Below are 24,038 nucleotides of genomic sequence, written 5' to 3' on the forward strand. Positions count from 1 at the left end.
TGCAGGGCCCATGCACTTGGGCCATCCTCCACTGCACTTCCGGGCCACAGCAGAGAGCTGGACTCGAAGAGGAGCACCCGGGACAGAATCCAAGGCCCAAGCGGGACTAGAACCTGGGGTGCCGGTGCCGCAGGTGGAGGATTAGCCTAGTGAGCCACGGCATCGGCTTCTTTTCTTTCTTTTTTTTTTCACTAATGACTTCTTAATACATTTCCGTGAGGAAAGTGCGTGGACGCACATGCACACACACACGCTGGAGTTCAGGGCACCACAGCCTGACAGCAACAGCAGCTCAGCGAGGGGCCAGGGCAGAGGGGACACAAAGAGCTCCCCCAGGGCAGCGCTGGGTTCTCCTCCGGACTCTGCTGCTCCCTCAGGATCCGGGCCAGAGAGACCCCGGGAAGAGTGGTCCACGGGCAAGGGAGGAAGGGTCGGGACCCCCAGAGAGAACGGAAGCCGGAGCTCCAGGTGGCAGAGCGATCATTAAATCCACCGAGGGGAAACACCACAGCTGGGAAGGGCGGGGACACGGACACGCGGGACAACCCCGCAGCGGGACCCTGGGGCAGCGCCTGCACTTCTCAGAGTCCGTTCTTGTGCGTGAGCACAGAAGTCACCGCGTGCCCGGCACAGCCCCGCCTTCCTCCCCTTCCACACCCAGGGCGCCCGGCACCCTCCCCCGAGTCACAGGTCCTCCGCCAAGCACCCCTCCGTGCTCCATTCAGCCTGCACCGCGCGCTCCTCCCAGGGCCCCAGAGCGCCCAGAGCCCCACCCCAGGGCCTCACCGCGGCCCTCAGCCTCCGGAGCCGCCGCGCTCCCAAGGCCACGCCCACCGCCGCGCGGCCCGGCGCTTTCCCGCCCTCCGCGAGCCCCGCCCACCCGCCCGTTGCCCTCAGCCCCTCACACAGCCCAGGCCCCTGCGCCCCGAGGGCGCCATCGATGACCCCCAGTCCGGCCTGCAGGCCGCCGAGGGCCCTGGGGGCTGCCGCCCCCCTGGGGAACCCGGATGCGGACCTGCTTCAGAAAACAGAGCTGTGGACAATGGAGGACCCCGCGCCAGGGCTCCGGAACAGGGACAGCGGTGCGGGGTCACTTGAGGGCCGCCTTCCGGAACCGGAGTCAGAGGAGAAGACAGGGAACCGCGGACGCGGGGCGGACCCGCGCCGAGGGACAGGGTTCCAGGAGGACGGGCGCCGGCCCCAGGCTCAGGACGCCGCTCCTCGGGAGGAGGATGCGGGAGCCGCGCCCACAGCTCCCGGGAGGGCGGGAAGGGCCGGCCCCCTGGAGGAGGCCGCGGGGCTGCGGAGCCCGGGCGGCAGGGGGCGCTCTCCGGGACCACAGCCTCCTGGTGTTTGTAACTCCAGGCCTTTCATTCTTACTGTTGTGTTTATTCATTGGAGAGAATTACAGAGAGGGGAGAGGCAGAGAGAAAGGTCTTCCATGCTCTGGTTCGCCCTCCAGATGGCCACTACAAGGGGTCTCCCAGGCAGGAGCAGGGCCCCAAGCCCTCGGGCCATCTTGCATGGCTTCCCCAGCCCATTAGGAGAGAGCCAGAATGGAAGAGGGGCAGCCGGGACAGGAACCAGCGCCCATGGGGGAAGCCGGCCCTGCAGCCAGAGGCTTAGCCCACCAGGACACAGCACAGGCCCGTCCCACGGCGTTTTCGGTGCTGTGCAGAGAAACTGACTTGAAACTTAGCAGACTCCAGGAGCTAGAATCCTGCTGTCTTTTCTCTTAGAGAGAGGAGGCCTTGCCTCCTGCGTCCTGACTTGTAGTTTATAACTTTGTTGCAGGCAGAAGTGTCTGAGGGTTAAAGTGCAGTTAAGGAAGTGGGGTTAAGGTGGCGGCAGGTCGTCCCCCACTGTCTTGGGCTTAGAGGCTCTGGAGCTGGCGCAGTCACACTAAGGAGAGGAGCCCAGGAGCTGCAGCATGGGGGGGACAGGCCATGCACAGAGGGGCAGGGTTGGGCAGCGCGGTGGCACAGCGGGTTAGATTCCCAGCCTGCAGAGCCCGTCTCCATGGGGCCTGCTCCACTGGCTCTGCAGCTCTCTGCTGGGGCCTGGGAAAGCAGTAGAGGATGGACCAAGTCCTTGGGCCCTTGCACCCACATGGGAGACTTGGAAGAAGCTCCTGGCTCCTGGCTTTGGATCGGCACAACTCTGGCCATTGGCCATTTTGTGAGTGAACTAACGGAATAGAAGACTCTCTCTGGCTTGACCTCTCTCTGTAACTCTTTCAAAATAAATAAAATAATTATTAAAAAAAATAAAAGAAGCGCAGTGTCCGTGTCCCTGGGGCCTCCATTTGTTCACTCATCTCTTCCCTGAAAGGTTGATGCGCCCAAGGCAGCTGAGAACCCTGGGGTTTGAGTCATTCAGTTTGTTTTGTACCTTTTCTCTCTATCCTTATCCTCTCTTCTCATTGTGTGTGTAAGTGTGTGTGTGTGTGTGTGATTATTTGTTTATTTATTTTAGAGTTAGCACAACAGAGAGAGTGAGAGACAGAAAAAAGTCTTCATCTGTTGATTCACCCACCAAATGCCTACAGTGGCTGGACCTGGGCTGATCTAAAGCCAGCAGTTTATCCAGGCCTCCCACGTGGGTGCAGGGCCCAAGCCCTTGGGCCATCTTCCACTGCTCTCCTAAACAATAAGCAGAGAGCTGAATTGGAAGAGGAGCAGCCAGGACACGAACTGACTCCCACATGGGATCCTGGCCCTGCTGACAGAGGCTTCCCCTATGAAGCCACAGCCAGGCCGCATCTCCTTCTACTTTAAATCAGATGTGGAGAAATCCTGTCTGAACCCCGTGCTCACATTAATGAGATTGTAGGGATGTGTGGGAAAGAAGCTTTCCTCCAATAGGGGTGAAAACAAAATCTGTGTCTTTGTGCTTTTTCCACATAAACTCTTAGGTGGTTTTTCTAGTTCAGTGAACAATGTGCCTAATATTTTGGTGGGGATTGCCTTGAATTTGTCATTTGCTTTGGATGGAGTGGAAATTTTCATCATGTTAATTCATGTAATCCATGAACATGGATGTCTTTCTAGTTTTTGTGTCTGCTTCAATGTCTTTCATTGGTGTCTTGTAATAGTCATGGTAGAGAAAACAGTAAGAAATGGACAAGCAGGAGTGCTTTCTACATGGCTTGGCACATGTTTTAATGAGATGTGGGGGCAAAGCATCAAGGCCTGTCTGTGTCTAGTACACAGTAACTACTCAGTCACATTAGTTCTTACCAGTCCATCACCATCTGCTCTTTCAGAATCTTCCTCCTTGTCTTAGAAACATGGGTAGCTGTTCATAGTGTAATGGACTATTCTGCTCACATATGTTAATGTTCTTCTAATGATTCAAATGTTTAGTATTATTAATGTCTCAAGGGGCATCATCTACATATATTTGGTATGTCCCTTATTAATTGTGAAGGTACTTCTCCAGGTTGTATCCTGTAAAGGGACTTGCAAGATCAAAGTTCTGGTACATTCCTGATGGTGCTGTTCTGGCCCCATTGCCTGGCAAGAAGATTTTCCCATTCACATTCACAGCCACTGATGAGAATGTTCTTTTCTATACCCCCTTGCAGAAACTAGACAGCCCCTGTTACCTTCTGTTAACTTTTACCAGCACTTAACTCTTTGTTGTGAGATTTTATCAACTCAGATTACACTCAATAGGACTGGAAAGGCTGCGATCAATGGGATGGTCTGTGTTCTCTTGTATTGGATGACTGCTCTGCTCTGAGATAATCAGACTACAGCAATGCGAGCACACGAGTCTTGCATGGTGGACGCCACTGCATGTTGGGTTCCTGCAGTGTTCTGGATTTTGTGTCTGAGGCCCTCGTTTCTCTGTTGCTCTTTCCTTTCTCTCTGCTTGCTTCCTTATTCTTTCTTCCCACTGACCTTGGGATTGGTCTGCTCCTGTTTTACTAGGATTTTGAGATACTTCAATAGGTTATTGGAAGTCTTTCTAATTATTTGATGTAGGAGCTTAATCCCATAACCTTTCCTCTGCATACTACTTTTAGAATTTCCCATCAGATTCAGTGTGTTGTGCTTCCATTTTAATTGGTTTCAGGGAATTTTTAAATTTCCCTCTTGATTTCTTATCCAGCCTTTATTTATTTGTATATCTTTGGAGGTTCTTTTGTTGTTGATTTCTACTATTATAGCATACATTATAATTTTTTTGAATTTGTAAGATTTGCTTTATGGATCTGTCTTAATGAATGTCCCATGTGCAGATGAAAAGAATGTATATTCTGCAGCTGTGGAGTGAAATATTCTGTAGTCATCTTTTATGGCCATTTGGTCTGTAGTAGCTTCTCTCTGATGTTTGTTAATTTTTTTTCCAGGTGATCTCTTTCTATTGATGAAAGGTGAGTGTTGAAGTCCCCCACTATTACTGCATTAGAATTCATGTGTCCTTTAGATGGAATAATTTTGTTTTATAAATTAGGGTGCTGCAGCAATGGGTGCTGTGGGGAGCAACTCGGACTATACTGTTACTGGAATTAAGACTTATTCTATACATCTGCTCTCCCACAATATGGCGCTGGGAGAGAAGAAAACAGCTTCTACACCGCTGCCTCCAGTTCAGCCAATAAACTGTAGGACTTGCTCCTGATTGGAGGAGAGCAGCGTACTCGGCGTGTGGGCAGCCGAGTTAGGATTGGCGGAGGAGGACTATAAAGGAGGAGAGAGACGGCATGCACCAGGAACATCTAAGGGGAACATCTAGCTGAAGGAACACCTGTGCAGCCCCCGAGAGAGCCGGCCGGCGGTGTGCCGCTCCGCTGCGGAAGTGGGGAATGTGGCCAGGGGGAACTGCCCTTCCACGGAGGTGGAAGGGATAGTAGCCAACCCGGGAAGAACCAGCAGCAAACCCGGGGAGGGCCGAGCAGACGAAAGAACAGCGCAGGGTCCTGTGTCATTCCTCCACGAAGAAGGGGAGCGACAGGTGCATATGTACTTACCATTGTCACATCCTCTTGTTGAATCAAACCCTTGATACTCATATAGCAACCGTCATCTCTTGTTCCAGTTTTTATCATCAAACCTATTTTATCTGATCCAACCATAGGTACTCTTGCTCACATCTGATATCCATTAGCATGAAGCATCTTTTCCCATCCTTTCCCTTTCAGTCTCTGTCTTTACTGGTGTGTTTCTTGTAGGTGACTTGTGGTGGGATCTTGGTTTTCATCCAGTCATCCTGTCTGTATCTTGTAACTGGGTAATGTTGTCTGTTGACATTCACAGTTATTATGGATAAGGGATGGCTTAGAGCTTTATTTTTAAAAATTTCATCATTTTATTGTGAGTACCCTATGTTCTTTTTCCAGTGGGTTTTCTGTCATGCGTCTTGATGGTGGCAGTGACTCCTTACTCTGAGTCACTTGCAAAGGCTCTGGGACAGGAACTGCACAAGGCAGACAGTGTTCCTGTCTCAGGAAGACCCTTTTCCGGCATAGGAGCCTGATGGTCTAGAGGTGATCAGAGAAACTCATTCTGTGTCTGACTGGGATCACTACTTGATCCTTTCAGTGTTCTTTGGTCCTGCTGTGTCACCCAGGGATCAAACTGACTGAATATAAATGATAGATCTTTGTACCAGAGTGACTCATGGGGGAAGCATATTCTCCAAATGGCCAAATGATGTCCCTGAATAACAAATGAGAATTCCTCAGTTCCTTGGATGTCACAGCATCAGATACACTTACCCAACCAGTAAAAGTGTTTCTACCTGTGCAGAAACTTCTTGGTTTGATAACATCCGATTTTTCCAATTTATTTTGCTATCCATGTTCTTTTGGTCTTAGCCCAAAAACTGTGTTGACTCTGCCCATTTCTTAGAGCACTTGTGCCATGTTTTCCCCTGTTAGTTTCATAGTTTCAGATCTTACATTTAGATCTTGGATCCATTTTCAGTCGATTTTTGTAAATTAAAATCCAATTTTCCCAGTCCCATTAAAATAGATGTGTATTTCTCCAGGGAGTGTTTTTCACACCTTTGTCAAAAGTAAGTGGGATGTAGCTGCATGAATTTCTAGGGGTTCACTTTTGTTCCATTGTCCTATGTGTCTATTGTTATGTTGGTACCATACTGTTTTGGTCTCAGTAGCCTTGTGGCATATCTTTAATTTTGAACTGTGGTGCCTTCAGCTTTGGCTTCATTGTATTAAGACTATTTTGAGTATTCAGAGCCTTTTGTGTTTTCATAAGAATTTTAAGATTTTTTTCTAATTCTGTGAGGATGTCATCAGTATTTTGATGGGGACTACATTGAATCTCTAAATTGTTTTGGGTAGTTTTGATATTTTAATAATATTAATTCTTCTAAATCAAGAACATATGCAGGAATTCCATAATTTTGTGTCTGCTTCATTTTCTTTCATTAGATTCAAGGTGTTTGAATTTTCATTGAGGAGGACTTTCACATCCTGGTTGAACTTATCACAAGGTAATTAAGTTTTTGTATCTGTATAGAATTGGATAGCACTTATCAATTCTCATCAAGATGGTTGTGAGTATATAATAAGATCATTGATTTTGGAATTCCAAACTGTGTAGCTAATAAAGAATTAATAATCCAGAACATATAAGGAATGGAAAAAACTTCACATGTCATGTAGATGCCTCAAATTTGGAAATTTGGACTTTCCCTGGATCAGGAAAGTGAGATGTAAATAAGGCATTGAAGGCATTTGTTAAGTGTAGATGCTTTGTATGATTCCCTTCCATCTGTGCTACTCTGACATTAAACAAACCGCTTATCTGTCCCCAGTGTGCAGGGGACATAGGGTGATAATGACAGTGACTCTAATTCAGCAAGGGCAAAAATGGAGCCTACAAGGAAGTCATGATTCCAAGTTTTCAAGTTGAGATGGGCAAATCCAACTGGACTTCCTGGGATAGCTTTCAAGGCCGAGGACTAATCCTCTGTGACGTGGGGCCTTGCCTCTGGGTCTCAGCCTGTGATACTTCCATCGTCATTTGATCCAGTAATCATCCTTTCTTCTCACACTCCTCTGATGTTTGTCCTCTTCCTGGTGTCAGCAGCCTTCTCTTGGTTGTTTTGCGCATACACCTTACCTGAGTCAGTCTGCAATGCCCCATGCTTGGCTCTGACCACTTTCTACCAGGGGCTGTTCTCACGATCTCAGGCACCTCAGGAAAATATTTATTGACCTGATTTCTGTTGGTCATTGTGGTTTTTAATTTTTTATCTTTGCAACTAGCAGCATTGCCTAGCAAAAAAGCTGGGTCCACAGAGGTCCAGAATGAATCTCTATGCTGTCTGGCTCCAGGAGATAAAAATAAGAACATGGATCTCCACACAGAAATGACCTCCATGAGGTCTGGCACTCTCCAGCATTGCAGCTGAGGAGAAATCCTGAGGGAGAATCCCAGAGGTAAGGGACCGCACAGGACAGGCAGGGCTGTGTTAAATACTCGTTCACCTCGTGTGTTCTCTGCTCCCATTCTATCACCCAGTGGTTGAAAACAGACAGAGAATACATAACGGGACAATAGAAATGTGGGAAAAGCTGTGTCCAAGGAATGACCCTCATACTTTTGTTTGTTTGTTTTTAGCAGCAGAAATAGCAGTGCTTTATCCGAAGTCTACAAAACCCAACAATGCATTCTTGGAAGACAAGAGCCATGCTCAGCACAGGGAAGCTGGAGGTGAAAGCTCATGGGGTGGCCCTCCTACCATCAGGTGCTGTGGTGCTGAGACAACCTCTTAGTCTCTATGGACCCCAGGTTCCTCATTAGTGAGGTAAAGTGTGTATTGTTCCTCTCTGAGATCCTGCTGCTTAGGTTCCTCTGAGTCCCTGGGGAACCACACGTGCCCTGGGAACTGAGGCTGAGAGCTGACCTAGTCCCTCCTCTGTGTTTCCTCTCAAATCTGGAACTGAATACACATCTTCACAGGAGCTCAAGGGCCCAAGAACTTGAGCCGTCTTCCACTGCTTTCCCTGGCACATCAACAGGGAGCAGGATCAGCTGAAAGTGGAGCCGCTGGGACTCCACCAGCACTCATAGATGGGGCCAGTGTCTCAAGTGGTGGCTTAACCCACTATGCCACAGTGGCGACTCCTACATCTATTTAGGCATCAGATTTTTTTTTTTTGACAGGCAGAGTGGACAGTGAGAGAGAGAGACAGAGAGAAAGGTCTTCCTTTGCCGTTGGTTCACCCTCCAATGGCTGCTGCGGTCGGAGCGCTGCAGCTGGTGCACTGCGCTGATCTGATGGCAGGAGCCAGGAGCCAGGTGCTTTTCCTGGTCTCCCATGGGGTGCAGGGCCCAAGCACCTGGGCCATCCTCCACTGCACTCCCTGGCCACAGCAGAGGGCTGGCCTGGAAGAGGGGCAACCGGGACAGAATCCGGCGCCCCGACCGGGACTAGAACCCAGTGTGCCGGCGCCGCTAGGCGGAGGATTAGCCTAGTGAGCCGCGGCGCCGGCCAAGGCATCAGATTTTAAAATTTCAAAAAAATCCCAGTTATGATCATCCACTCAAATGGAAACCTTAAAATTTGCAGCTTTTGGCACTGGCATTTCATTCAGCAGTTAAGTGGCTTTTGCAATGTTCACATCCTATATTTGATTGGCGGGGTTTGAGTCACCAAAGGGTTTCCTGTCCAGATTCCTGCTAATGTGCACCCTAGGAGGCAGCATATGCTGGAACAAGTATTAGATCTCTTAGTTCTAAGGGTACAGTTTAACAACTTGCCATAGGATGCCAAAATCCCTTAAGCTGCCTGATAAAAAGAGCGGCTTCAGTGTTATAGAGTAAATGCATAGGATTAAGTTGTAAAGAGAACATATCGACAGGATCAAGTGTTAAAGTGATCATATAAATAGGACAAAGTGTTTGTAAATAAAAAATAAATAAATAAATGGAAACAATAATAGAATTCAAAAGTGAAGGCTGTAATAAGAAAAGTGGTCCATACAGCAGACTCATCAAATGAGTAGCACTGTGAACTCAGAATATCCCCATAAGTCATTCCAGTCTGGCTGGAAAGCCCAAGAGAGCATTTCAGGCATGGAAATCTAAGATCCTTTGGCAAAAAATGCCCTACACATAGGACACCTGTGGGTGAGAATGAAGTGGAAAGAAGTGGCCACTATGAAGGATGCACATTCCCTGAAGGGAGGAGAGAGCTGCCTCTTTGCTCATGGCCTTGTCGAGCTAGGTGGATCCAGAAGGCTTCTGTAGCTGAGGCAGCTCATGTCAAGCACCCTGGGTGAGCACTGAGGTCAGACATAAGAGTGTGATTTGTTAAAGACACAGTGAGAGCCACTGTGCACTGCCCTCTGTCCTCAAAGCTGCATCAAGGGACCTAATAGTAGAACTGTTCTCCAGAATCACTTCCTTTTAGTGCATTAAATGGAGGATATTCTTATGTCTCATAGGTTATAGTTCTGTCTAAGAGCTCACAGCAGATGTATCATCCGTGGGTTCTTCTTTGAAGACAATTAAGTTTCTAAAAGGAAAGAGGCAGGAAGAAAGAAGGGAAGAGCAGAAGGGGGCAAAAAGTGAAATCCCCTTTGAGAAGCAGTAACCTTGGACAGCCTTTTGCTAGGCTGCTGAGTAACAGTTCTCTTAGTTTTCTTATTCCATTCTGTCTTTTTTTCTTTCTCAGACTAAACAGGAGAGTTGGAGGAGGAAGAGGGGGAGAATAGGTGGGAGGGTAGGTAGGTGGGAAGAAGGACTATGTTCTTAATGTTGCATTTATGATATACATACAACATTAAATAAAAAAGTTAATTTAAAAAAACTCCTTCAAATATGTAACACACATATTCCTCAAAATAAGTATGTCATCATTATATAAATAGTTGAATAATTATATATAAATATATTATTAAAAGGCAGGCCAGTGCTGTGGCTCACTAGGCTAACCCTCTGCCTGCGGCACTGGGACCCAGGGTTCTAGTCCTGGTTGGGGCACCACTTCTGTCCCGGTTGCTCCTCTTCCAGTCCAGCTCTCTGCTGTGGCCCGGGAGTGCAGTGGAGGATGGTTCAAATGCTTGTGCCCTGCACCTGCATGGGAGACCAGGAAGAATCACCTGGCTCCTGGCTTTGGATCAGTGTAGCACACTGACTTCAATGTGCCAGCCATAGCAGCCACCTGGGGGGTGAACCAACAGAAAAAGGAAGACTTTTCTGTCTCTCTCTCTCTCTGTCTAACTCAGCCTGTTAAAAAAAATAAAAAAATAAAAAGGATTAGGTTCTTCCCACACATTGGCAGAATAAATTGGAGTTCTGGACAAAAAATGTCACCCTAGCCAAGTCTGACTGTTGCATGCATTTGGGGAATGATACAGTGATGGTACACATAGCCTTGGTTGTGTATGTGTGTATGTCTCTCTACATCTGGATCTCTACATCTCAAATAATTATAATTAAACAAAAAACATTTTCATTTTCATAAAATGTTTCATTTTATAAATTACTTGTTTCATCCAAAGGGCAAAAGGACAGAGAAAAGAGATCTCCTATTGACTGGTGTGCACCTAGGAGGCCTGAGCTAACCTGGGCCTGGCCAGGCTGAAACTTGGACTGGGTCCATCAGGATCTACCACATAGACTGCAGTGACACAAGTACTGGAGCCGTCACTGCTGCCTCACCGTGTGTGTACTTCCAGGAAGCTGGAGGGGAGAGTAAAGCAAGGACTTGGTCCCAGGTGTGGGGAGCAACTTGGACTAGACTAACTTACTGGAATTAAGACTTATTCTATGCATCTGCTCTCCCACAATATGGCGCTGAGAGAAAGAGACCAAACAACCTCTACGCAGCTGCCTCATCAGTTTGACATCCTGCAGGAGCTGATCCTGCTCCTGATTGGAGGAGAGCAGCGTGCTTGGCATGTGGGCAGCAGAGTTGGGATTGGTGGAAGAGGACTATAAAGGAGGAGAGAGACAACAACATGCACCAGGGAACATCTAAAGGGAACATCCGGATAACAACTGAGCAGCCCCCGAGAGAGCCGGCCGGTGGTGTGCCGCTCCCCTGCGGAAGTGGGGAAAGTGGCAGGGGGAACCGCCCCTCCACGGAGGTGGAGGGTCGGTAGCCAACCCGGGAAGAACCAGCAGCAAACCTGGGAAGGGCCGAGCAGACAAAAGAACAGCGCAGGGTCTAGTGTCGTTCCTCCGTGAAGAGGGGGAGCGACACCCAGGCACTCTGATTCAGGTGTGGGCATCCCAGGTGGCATCTTAACTGCTGTGCCAAATGCTTGTGCCAATTTCAACCTCTTAGAAGAAAAAATAGTACAAAGTATTTTCAACTTGAATTTACTACATCTTTTAGGTAAGATACCCAAACTGTACGTAATAAAAGAATAAATTCATAAATGTCCCAATATGTTCAAATTTCCTGTTGAAAGTCATTGATAAGAAAATGAATATACAGGCCAACATAGGAAGAAAACATTTAGAAATTGCATACCTGATATAACAATTCTTTTCAGAGTACCAAAAGAGCTCTCAAAATTCCTTTCTAAGAAAATAAAATGACCCATTTATCAGGAAAGCTTAAAATTCATCATTTCAAACAGTTAGAAAAGCCTTGAGATCTCTTTAAACAGCAGGTGGGGTGACTTCCTAACAGCCCTGAGAAAGGAAGGCTTGTTGGGACACATTTTCTGTCTTGGTATTTTTATACACATACATGACTATACAAGCGATACATGCTTAGGTGATTTGGGGACACAGTCTGTGGTGTCAGGGAAGAATCTATAACTATGAGACTGGCAGATGGGTAGGTTGTCCCCACCAGTGGGGGTCTTGTGCCTCAACCTAGCTTAGGCCCCTGGAAGGCAGAGTTCCAAAGATTCCATGACACGCTCCACCTTCTAATTCTGCGATGGCAACGGCAGACCGTTAGCTGCCACACAACAGCCAGTCCTAGCAGAGACTGAGCTACAGGCAGTGCCTTCAATCTAGGCTTTGGCAGTTTTATCCTTGTTTGTCCAGTGAAGAACTTCCCAGTGTTGTCGGGCTGTGGATCAGGAGTTTCACATCAGTAAGTGAAGCTGGACAGTTATTGTCACCCCTCAAGCCTACCTGAAACTCTTGGATGTCATTTGTTTGACCCTCGCCTGTGTTTGGGTTTGCTCTCCCCAGTCCCTGTTGTCCTGCTGTGACACACCATCAGCATGGCAGGATCCCACAGCTCTGCATCAGATCCCGAGGCAGAACTGAATGACCTCAAATGCCAGCAATTGCGATCCCAGCTGGCAAAGAGCCAACAGGACTGCTGGGAGCTCCAGGAGAAGTTTCTCATAGCTGAGGCTACAAACTTTGCTCTGGCCAGGGAGCTGAAAAAATACAGTAAGTTCTCTCGGGTCATTTCACCACAGTGATGATTGTCCTGTATCTTCTCCTGAGGAACTAAATGGTTTCCCTCACTACGTGATTTTTTTCTTCTATTTGCTGAACTTAATTTCCTCCTGACCACACTCCCAAGCTGACACACAGGGTTCGCAAGTTTTCCAAGGTAGCAGTGAGGTGTAGGGTGACAGGAGTGCTGAATCTGTCATGGATTCCTGATGAGGCATAGAGCCGCCTGTTGTCCTCAGGGTCAGGCTCCACCATATTGAGTGCATGTTTATGATCATCCTGTCTGTGTCAGCTCCTGCAGCCTTATACCATCACTGTGGACCTCATTTCTGGGGCTAACTCAATTCAAGCTTCTGTTGAGTTCCCATGGGCAAAGCACTGTCCTAGGTCCAGAAGTGGACATGTGTTCAGAGTGAGCAGGATGGGCTTCCAGAGAGACAGAGAGTCTCCTGTGCACTGGAACTCTGGTATCCATGGGAACACCCTCACAACACAGCCTCCCCGCTGAGAGAAAAGTCCTGCTCCTGGAGCACAAGTTCTTCCAGAAGAGGAAGATGGTGCCTGAGACCTGGGAGTGGGAGCACAGGGTGTAGGGGGGGAATCAGGGCCACTCACCTGGGTGCTCCCCATTGCCCACCTTCTCTGTAACTTTGATTTCTCTCCCATTCATAGGTTCTATCTGGGTGCCTCTGTAGATTGTCACAATAAAATGTGCTCCTTCTTTCCTATACAACTCCAAGTATGATTCATCGCTCAAGATCAACAGAATCCATGAGGCCCTTATTGTGCTGTTTCTAATTTAGCAGGAACTATACTTTTTCTTGGGCCATATTGCCTCAGGGCCTTACTTTGTTATACATTGTACTCTACACAGTTCCATGAAAGATGGTCCCTTAAGTCTGAAATAACAAACACTTGAAATCTTTCCCAATGCAAGGAAACAGCCCTACACCCTTATCAAGCTCCCAAACATACAAAAGGTGACGACTTCATGCCCCAGGTTCCTGTTTGACCTGAGAGGCTGCAAGACTTGCTGAGTCCAGTGGCTCATGATTCAGTCTGAGCTCAGGGGCTGGGAACTCTGATTCTGTAAACACCAGTGGAATCACATTGTCAAGTCATCTTCTGTATCTTTGAAGTCCTTTTTTTCCCATTTTATTGGGAAACAGCAGGGTCAGTGCTGTGGTTCAGCAGGTAAAGCCACTGCCTGCAGTACTGGCATCCTATATGGGTACTAGTTCAATTCTGGCTGGTCCACTACCAATCCAGCTCTCTGCTATGGCCTAAAAAACAGTAGAAGATAACCAATGTGGCTAGGCCCCTGCATCCACATGGGAGACCTAGAAACAGCTCTTGGCTCCTGGTTTCAGACTGGCACAGCTCCAACCTTGCAGCCATTTGGGGAGTGAACCAGCTGATGGAGTCTCTCTCTCTCTCTCTCTCTCTCTGCCTATGTCTCTCTGTAACTCTGCCTTTCAAATAAATAAATAAATCTTTTAAAAATTGGAAATTTCAGATGCTATGTAGTGAGGTGATGAAATACAGATGTGAAACTCCCAATCTGGAGCCTGGCCCTGGAGTTCTTTTGGGCTTCAGCAGGCACTGACTACAAAAGCACTTCCCTGAGTTCTGCGTGTCTGTCTTTCCCCAGATTGTGAGAAGTTTAAAAACATCATTGAGTCCATACTGACCAAGAAGCTCCACTTGGTGGAACCACTGGCAGAGAAGCCCACGGTCCCAGAGCTACTCAGGTAAGGGTCTCTGTGTGGGGCAGGCAGGTGGGGAGGTGTGTGGGTGTCTCTGGTGGGGCAGCTCAGAAGGGAGAACTGAGGCATCTCAGGCATGGAAAGACAAGGCACTGTGGCAAACAATGTTCTCCATGTAGGATCACTGTGGGACCCCAGACAAAGAAGTGGCCATCAAAGGAGGATGCACTTTTCTCTAAGGGAGGAGAGAACTTCCACTTTGCTGACAGCCTTGTCTAAATATGGACAGAGTTTTCAAAATGCTTCCATAGCCTAGTCAGCTCATGTCATGAGCCTTGTGTGGTCCCTGACAACATACAGAGGAGTGCTAATTGTTAAATTAACAGCAAGAGTCACTGTGTACTGACTCCCCATGCAGGACCTCTGTCCTCAATGAGTTGTATTAAGAGAGAGTTACAGTGAAACATTTCTCAAACAGTTTTTATTCTTGTGTGGGTGTGTGTGCGCATTGTTGAAATTGTTACTTAATATAGAGTTGGTCTTCTGTGTACAAAGTTCATTGAAAATGCATCTTAATGGAGAATGAGATTGAGAAGTAGAGAGGGAAGAGGAGCTGGGCTGGGAGTGTGGGTGGTACCCTGGGTATGGGGAGAAGAATAACTATATTCCTAAAGTTGTCTCATGAAATGTATATTCCTTAAAATAAATGAATAAATTTTTAGAAAGAAATGGTAAAAATTAATTTTACAATGAAAGTAAAAGTGAATAGGGACTTTGAAAAAATTCTCCCTTCAGGAGAAATTAAAATGAAAATACATTTTTCCCTTTTCAATTACTGTTTATTTCCCAAATGAAATGGTATGCATAGATAATAATAATAAAAAAAGACATCATGGAGTCCATGTTGACCAAGAAGCTACACGGGGAGGCCCCTGCCAAAGCAGCCCAGGTTTGCTGAGCTGCTCAGGTAAGGCTCTCTGTGTAGAGCAGGCAGGTGGGGATGTGTTTCACTAGTGGGCAGCCCAAATCAAAAACTGAGCCAGCCTGTGCCAAACAAGGGCAGAGAGTTACAGCAAAGCCCCGTGTCTCAGATGTTATGAAACAAGGAGGGAGCAGAGGAATCTGAATTCAGAGCTGCAAGTGCGGAGAGTCTGTAAGTAAGGTGTCCAGGTGGATGGGCTCCCATGGGGCCCTCCTGTTTACTCTCTCTTCTGCAACAGGAAATCCCCAAGGCTGTGTTTCTGGGAATCCAGTCACCAGTTAGCTTTGGTCCTCTGTCAGTGGCACTATGCCTGTTCTCTCTTCCTCCCGTGTTCTCATGGTTCCCTTAGTGTGGAGGTGTTTTTCTGTGGGCACTCACCTCCAGATGGAGCTGCATTGGGTCTTCTCGAAGGAGCAGGGGATGCTGGGTTCCTCTGTTTGGTCATCTTGCAATCAATCCTCATTTACCCTTAGTCACCATCACCTCCTGATATAGAAGACTGATGCTTAGCTTGGCCCTGCCAGACCTTCATTCTTGTTTCTTGCCATGTAACCCCTGCGTGCACCATGACTCCAAGTCACTGCACTGTACACTGTGTGTCTTCCTACATGGAAATGCCTGTGGCTGGAAGCAGGAACTGAATTAGCACCTTTATGAAGGCAAAAGAGGAAGGAAGAATCCTTGCACTCTTGATAGATAACAACCTGAATGGAATCTCAGGAATTGTGATAAGATCTTTCTCTAAAAGTGGGAGCAAGGCCTTGTGCTGCCCTTTGCTTTTCCTGGCACAGGTATTTCTCCAAACCTGAGTGGTGATGCTGGTGGAGGGCTCTATAAGGCATTGTTATGAAAATCTGTGGAAACACAGAGAACCTAACACTCATCCCTTCCCATCTAGAACTTTCTCCACGCTTGCACCTTAGGCATTGCCGTGGCATCCTTGAAGATCAGGACCAAGAACTCTCCCAGTTACGTCCAAAGGTCCAAAGGGGGAGAAATCTAGCCCACATCCTGCAGCAGTACCTGAAGGACGTGCTCACCGTGCATGACCCTGAGACCTGTACGGGGCAGGGCTTCCGACGACTGCTCACTGAGGCTGTCCGGCTGTCAGCGTGCCTTGAGGACCTGCTTGGAGCAGGTAAGCTGGGCACAGGCTGTCATGTGAGAAGCCTCAGGGGTTCAGATGCATTCATCCCTCTGCCATGGGCATTTGCCTCAGCTCTTCTTGGTACTGAACATGTGTGCCATGACAAGGTCAGCTCTGCTTGGGAAAAACTGATAGGGGCAGAGAAGTCTTTCAAGTTTGCAGTATCCCAAAGCTCTCCTCCCTTCCTGATTGTGGTGGGCCTTTGGGGCAAGAGGCAGGGTCCATCCTCATATCAAGACCAGAAAGACCTTGTGAAGTGAGGCCACTGTTAGGCTGAACACAGTCACTGAGCTAAGTTGAATGGAAGCCTCCAGCTCTCTGATCAGTGTGGTTTTCAAATGGTAGACAGCTGATTGCTTTCTCCATCCAAGATTTCTCTCTCCTCATTCACTAGATGGACCAAAAACTCTGGGGCAGAGCAGATGTAACCATCAAAGGTGGAAGCTGTTGCTTGTATGTTTCCCAATAGGACAAAGGCCCTCCTCTCCCTGGGAGTGCCAGACCAGGCACTAGAGTTAGTAGAACTTCGTGAGGAAAGCTGTTGAGAAGGGAACTCATAACACAGAGAGAATTTCCTCTAATGATACAGCAGAGAAACCTTGGAGGGCCTGTGAGGGAGGGATGGAAGTCGGGTTCTTTGCTTCTTCCTGACAGCTGGAGGTTCTCTGTGAGATCCATGGGAACATAGAACCCATGCCTTGGACTCCCACTAGTGGCAGGATGAGGGATAACAGGCAGAAGTCCCAGGGAAGCTTGAGAAGCTTCCAGTGATATGGGAGCGAAGGATGTTGGCCTAGTTTCAGGCAGAATCTGCTATGGTTCTGATCTCCAAGTGCAGGGACACAAAGCCTGATGCACCACAAGAGAATGGCAAGGTGTTTCTTTAAACACACTATTGGCACATGTGTAGATATTCATATGCACACAGAGGCCACCTTGATTGTAGTGGGGGTTGGGGGTTATAATATCTGATTGGACATTTCTGAATTTGTTTACAGAAAATATTGAAGAGGAGGAAACACCAGCACAAGGACCTGTTGCTGACAGGTAATAGTGAATGATTAGGAGCTGGCAACAAATGGGTGAAGGATGCACAGGGTCTCCTAAAGAACGGAAAAGGGGCCGAGAAGTCATGGAGTTGAGATGCACACAGAAACACAACTGCAGATTGTGTTGAGTCCTTCCTTGCCAACTAGGAAATCCCCCTGTTGAAGTAGTTGTCTGTTGTCCTGGTCTGAGTTGCTGATAGGATCCATCATGAACTCACAGCCTTAGGTGTTGCCTGCACACAAAGTTCCAGAACCCCTGTTCTCTGCTTTCTGGAAAAGCAGAGGAAGATGGGCATCTGCTTTCTACAGAGTTAGCTGAAGTTCTCATCAGAGAAAGCTAGCAAAGAGGCAATGTGCAAAGGCAGCAGTTAGGAAGAATCCAGCCAGGTTCAACTGCAGAAAAGCCCCTCTACAAAACCATGTTTGCTGTCCTGTGACTTGGTTAAGAGAAGGCCCAGAAGGTAGCACATCTCTAGAATCTGCCAAGCCCCTAGAACAATGATCATATGGCTGCAGGACACTGCAACAACCCAACCTGAGCACAGGGTGTCAGCCTGCACGGCTGTCAATGTGTGCTTGTGCTGTGACTGTGCCATGCAGCGACAGTGGAGGCTGCTTCCTCATTAGCTGCTGTGTATTGAGTGTGATGAGCAGAGGCTGATCTCTTCCCAGGCCCTCTCCCCCTAGGCAGCCACACGGTGTCCAGAGTGGAGGGAACTGCCTCTATGCTGTCTATGACCAATCCCTTATGCACCCCATCCAAACCAGCCAACTCCCTGGTGTCTCTTCCTTCTTGGTTTCATCTCTGTCATCCTTATCCCACCTGGCTTCTCAGGGAGTTCTTGGAAGTGGATGAAATGGAAACCCCACAAAGTTCACAGCAGGAAACATCTATCACTGGTGCTGTTGACCACCTGCCCAGTGACTCCTGCCTGCCTGAGGGCACTGTGCAAATGTCTCCTGATGCTGAGGACACCCACGGTGTGCTAGGTGTAGATGGGGGACACGCTTGTTCACACAAGAAAGAAGAACCTGTCACCGTTCTCCCAGGTAGCCTCTCCATTCTTTGTACACAATGGCTCTCAGGTGGAGGGTTGCTTTTGAGCACAGGCCCTGCAGACACAAGTTGGTTTCAGTCAGGGTCCAGGTTGTGGCACTGAACATAGACATCAGGAGAGTCAAGGAGCTTCCCTCCCCTCAGATGCCTTTTGTCTCACTGCACCCTAGCCTATGGGAACATACAGAGGCCCTGTGTAGGAAGTGCCTTTCAGACACTCTAACTTAGAAATAATGCCTGCTGTCACCTGCAGTGATATCATTCTGTTCTGCTACTGTATCCCTGGAGTTCTATCCCCATGCAGGCTTTGGGTAACACTTCCCATGTGTGGGCCAAGTTGTGATCCTAGTTTCCCTATTTCCATCCCTAGTCTCTATCTTCTTTAAGACAGCTTATCTTAGCTATGCAATCATCTCAAAACCAAGACATAAAGTCTTTTATACTGTACTTCCTGTACAGTTCAAAAAACATAGCTGAATCCAGCAATGTCCCTACAAAATCAGTGTTCAATGTTTCTCTATAACTGCATAGATTTATTTATATGAGGTGTTATAGAGTTCATTCAGCCTTCTATAGAAACTCCTCTACCCTTATTCACCATGATCAGTGTGATAGGATGAGTCAGTACTATAGCAACACTCTTAGATTTTAGATACATAAATCCTAAAGGGCCTGGGGAGAGAGCTCTTGAATTGCTTGTATTGTTCCCATAGACAAGAGGGAGATTATTCATGAGCAACTCTTAGAATAGCCAAGATTCTGTGTGGCATCAAACAGGTTTCAATTCCAGGGCATGCAGACTCCATGCATAGCTCTCTCCCAGTGTTCTACCTCCTCTCCACAGTCAGCAACCTGGGTCCTTTAATGAGAGCAGCCTGACAACTGCAGTTTGCCTCCTAGGAAGTTCTTGGGCTGTGAGCTTAGAATCCCTGAGGACCATTGCAGGCTGTTTCTAAGGGTTCTGGACAGAGGTTATTGAGATGGTGATCCAACTGTGAACAGGGAGATTTGACCCCTTGCCCAGGATGGCTCACCAAGCCCATCTCCTGATGTCGACTTAGTCCTCCTGGAGGATTTCTGTCACAGTCTCCTGTTCTCACACGAGAACAATCTGTCCTCTTGGTAGTAGTGGCCATTGGATACCAATATCTGACCCAAAACCTGCTTAACATGGTCAATCTCTCTGAATTTGTTTGCAGAAAATCAATATCATGAAGTGGAGGTACAAGAGCAAGTTGTCACATGCACTTCCAGGTAACTCAGAGGCAGAGCAGACAGTGTAGCATGGACTACTAGGGAATCGAAATGCTGGAGAAACTGGTGACTAGAGCTAGTTGGAACATTCAGCCAATGATGAAATGGCTCTGTTCCTAACGTTCCCTTTTGCATTGTTTCCCTCTATATTCCCCCTTTGAACATCCCTCACATATTTTAACCTGTAGTCTGATGACAAAGTCACTTCTGTACCTGTGATGCGTGTCTTCAGTGTCTCTGTCCTCCCGTCTCAGCAGGGAGCTCCCAGAGGAGCAAGAGCAGGAAGACCCAGATGATTCGCTGGACGAGTGCTACCTCACTCCCTCGATTTCTCCAGTCGTTTCTGAGCTTGACCATTCCACGTGGAGCAGCTGGTGCTCCCTGGAGCATCAGGACATGCTCTCTGCTCCAGATGCAGGTGGTGAGTCCCCCACTGTGAGGTGATACAACCCCCTCTGCTTGCCAAGGAGCCCGCACTATCCTTGCACTCATCACTCCCACCTGACTGAGAGGGCTCCTGGACATGGGATGGTCTGAGACGTTTTCAGCATCTGTGCTTTTTCAACCAGTCTGTTGCACAGGTGTGGTTGGCCCATCCAGCCTTGCTGTCCTCCCATTCCTTGTGTGGCTTTGTCACTCAGATTCCAGTGCTCAGTCATTGCCAGAAGAATGTCACAGATGCACACCCACCTAAGCAGCACATCTCATGCTTGTCTCTGCCGTCTGTTCTTAATGAAGCAGACCCCTCTGCCCCCTGCAGTGTTGATCACAGGAGTCATTCCCCGTCCCTGTCATGTGACATTGTTTCCTGTCAGAGCCAGCAGCGTGCTCGTCTCCATTGCAGTCAAGATACTCCCCCTGTTTCATTGAACCCAACCATGTTGTCTGTCCCTTCAACGTTGGCATCATTTCACCTACCACACACATACAGAATGTTCTGCCATTCCTTTAGTAGTGTGTCCCCAGGCTGCAGGTCTGAGACCTATGCTTAGAGATTCCATGAGTATCCCAGTTTTCTCTTGTGCTGCACACATGCATTCTGATACCCAGAACTGAAAATTCACCTGTTCCACCTTTTATCTTATCCTCAATGTACAAAATATGGTAAACCACAAACTACCAAGATAGCGTGTTTGAGAACCATGGGCACTGCACTTCTTCTCATGGAAAGGAATCACACTAGGAACCAAGCGTCTCCAGAGAATATTATTTTGGATTTGATTTTATCTTATGAAAGCCAGAATTAGAGAGAGAAACAGGGAGAGAGAGAGAGAGAGAGGCAACTCTTGCATAATCTGGTCTGCTCCCCACATGGCCACAATGGCATCGACTGGACCAGGCCCAGGGAGGAACTAGGAGTTTCCTCCAGGTCTCCTATGTGGCTGCAGGGCCCAAGTACTGAACCATCTTCTACTGCATTCCCAGGTACATTGGAGGGATCTGGATCAGAAGTAGAACAGCCAGGACTTGAACTGGCATTCACATGGGATCCTGGGGTTAAAGGCAGCAGCTTTACCTGCTATGCCTCAGCACCCACACTTGGGAAAATTTGTTTCATTTGTGTAGGGAATCAGGTCAGCGATTATTGGTGTGATGGCTGGAGGAATAGGGAGGTTTACCTCATGTGTCAAGAAAAATGAACAAGCTAGTTCCCTCAGAAATGACCTCCACCCTCTAGACAATTCCTATCTGAGGAGTCGGCAGTGACACTGAGGATACTGGTGTGCTGTGCTAGTGCTGGACAGCGCATTGTACAGGCTTTGAGGGGATCATCCTAGATGACTGTGCCTATTTGAATTCATTTGCAGAAAAGGAACATGACAATGATGAAGTGCAAGAGGAAGCACAAGCCCTATCACACTCCAGGTGAGTCTTAGGAACCCTGGGCAGTGAGCTTAGTGCTGACACAGGCAGACTCCAGGTCCAGAGAAGAAGAGCAGTGCCACTGTGCATCTCCCATCCATTGAGCCAACCCAGCGGTACCCCGTCAGCACTGCTGTCTGCCATCATTAGGGTACTAGTCTGGGTTTCCACTTCTCCCTACCTTTTCCATGTAGTGACCTGCAGCAGGCTGACTCCATGAAGGAGCCTCTCCAGGGATTCCTTGCCATCATTGCCTCTCTTGTGTGCAGTGAAGGGCAGGGTGCTGCTCACAGGTCTCCTCTTCTCATGAGCTTCTCTGCCCCCCATTAATCACATGAAACCACCCAACAGAAACTAGTGCCTCAGCACTGAGAATAAGACTGATGGCCAAAGCCGTGATAGTCTCCAGTATCCCAAAGGGGGAATTCATTGACTCTGCATGTAATTTACATAAATCTGTTGAAGCCAGTTTTTGTTTTCCAAATACTCATGGGTACTAGTGGACCAACTGAGAGTCATTTCTCCAGGCTGAGTCCTTAATAACCTCATCACAGAGGAAATGCTCTGTTTCTCTCTGCTTCTGTCTCCATATCCTTTCAATATCTCTGCTACTCACCTATCACCTCAAACCTAATACTCTTTCTCCAAGAAGATGAGAGTTCTGTTTGCCTGTTTACTTTTCATTGACTTCAAGTAGTACAAATAAGCATAAAGAAGTCTACAAGCACATAGATCTAATAACATTTAATATTTGGCTGTAGTTGATTCATGTGTAAATATTATATATCTACACACACATACTATTCTCAGTGAAGGCGGTGGGGTTTCTGTTTTAACTTGCTTTCTGTTTGCCACATGCTTCCTATGAGCACTTCATGTTTCCTCACATGAAAGCTGCCCTGTGTTAACGTTCAGTTCGTCTACTCCAGGTGGTCAGCAAGGACCCTCCTCAAATGGAAGACATTGCATCCTGTCTGCTCCATTAGTAGCCAGTCTTCCTCAGATAGGGACAAAGTTGTGGGTGGCCCATTGCTCAGCCCAGCCACTTCTGGAAGCTGCCTCTTTGGAACTGCTTGGAAAGGGGCTTTCTGTTCCCTTTCTGTTTCTCACCCACCTTTCCCTCCCTCCAGTCTCATCAGGGAGATTCCAGAGATTGAAGATCAAGATGTCTCACAAGACTCTCATGGTACGTGTTTGACTCCTGCACTTCTTCCGGAAGCTTCTGACTGGTCCCATTCTAGGAGCACCTGGTCCTCACTGGAGAAACAGCCTGTCTGCTCTGCTCTTGTTGGAGATAGTGAGTGCTCCATTGTGAACAGGAACACTCCACTGTTCTCCCAGGTGTCCTCTGTAGTCTTGGGTTGCTGCACCTGTGTTGGGTGAGACAGACCACTGTGCACTCAGGCCCTGGGGACTTATCTCAGACTGGATGTGGCTCTTGGGTGGAGTTTGTTCATAGTCATCCAATGGGGGAATCCCTTGGCTGTCACCAGGCCCACTTTCAAGGTGCAGCTTTTGACTCAAGACAGGGAAGGAGGGGATGGGAAGGCAGGATGGCAAACACCGAGCCACCACCATCTCTCTTGGAGAGGCTTCTTGAACAAGTCACTGTGGTGTTCTTAATTTTAACAACAGTTTCAATTTTGAACAGCATCCTCCAAACTTCTCAGGCTTAAAGCTTTGGCAGGCTGTACAATGTTTCCTTAGTTATCTGATACTAGGTATCCTTGGTCGGCAGACTCTGTTTTCTCTGAAGCAGCTTGGTGCTAACCACAGCAGTCCAGTCCCGCACCTGTGTCCATGGTGTGGTTTTCATCTTCTGCTTAACAGCACTGATTTGTGCTCATATGAGGTCTGTACTTTTAATCCAGTGTCTAAACTCGGCATTTTTTTCTCATGCAAAGCCTCCATAATCTTGCACCAAGACAGGAATCTATTCAGTATCTGAGTGAGGCTGAGGGGTCCCTCACGTCATCACAGGCAGAGTGCCTCTTGCTGAGTAGGAGCCCTAGAGTATGGCTTCATGGGGAGGGGCAGAGAAAAAGTCCAATTTCCTTGGATCTGAGCTTCAGTGAGGTTTTACACTTTCTCTCAGGAGGGTTTGAGGCACCTTCACTCATCAAATCATTCAGTAGGAAAATCACGAAATCCTGATGCCCTTCCCTGTTTCTCAATGTTCTGCAGTAGAATTGACAATGACAGTTGTCCCCCCAGTGCTATAGATCAGCAGGCACCTTTTCTTGGTGAGACCATGCACTTTTCCTCTGTAAAGACGTACAGAGATGTGCAGAGTCATCCCAGGTCACAGCGATTCACACCCAGCTATAAAGGCCAATCTCATGGGCATCTGTGCTGTGCTAGACCCTGTGCTGTCCTGATCCAAGCAACCCTCACTGGACCTCTCCTGGTGGAGATTCTGTCCCCACCTTGGGGAGAGGATCCTGAGGCTCAACAAGGTCACTCTCCCAGGTCACCCCACCTTGTGTGCATTGCAATCAGAGACCACTCCTTTGCCTGGCCCTTGTCTGTAGGCTCAGTCCACTTGTTTTCAGCACACATGCCAGCGATGTGGCTGCTATGGGTATTCATACTTAAAACTTTTCTTCTGTAACAAATTGTGTTGA

General features: G+C 47.9%; 1 protein-coding gene across 1 annotated transcript; it reads left to right on the plus strand.

The window, feature by feature from the left end:
• The first annotated feature begins 12,172 nt into the window (after positions 1 to 12,172).
• Positions 12,173 to 22,940, plus strand: LOC138850350 (putative neuroblastoma breakpoint family member 5). The gene is made up of 9 exons (XM_070076766.1): positions 12,173 to 12,347; positions 14,008 to 14,107; positions 15,968 to 16,182; positions 17,190 to 17,238; positions 18,076 to 18,290; positions 19,497 to 19,551; positions 19,809 to 19,972; positions 21,360 to 21,417; positions 22,545 to 22,940. The coding sequence occupies exons 1-9, from the start codon at positions 12,173 to 12,175 to the stop codon at positions 22,795 to 22,797; spliced, it is 1,284 nt and encodes a 427-aa protein (XP_069932867.1). The 3' UTR covers positions 22,798 to 22,940.
• Positions 22,941 to 24,038: the final 1,098 nt, after the last annotated feature.

This window comes from Oryctolagus cuniculus, chromosome 7 (genome assembly GCF_964237555.1).
Source record: "Oryctolagus cuniculus chromosome 7, mOryCun1.1, whole genome shotgun sequence".
Taxonomy (NCBI): domain Eukaryota; kingdom Metazoa; phylum Chordata; class Mammalia; order Lagomorpha; family Leporidae; genus Oryctolagus; species Oryctolagus cuniculus.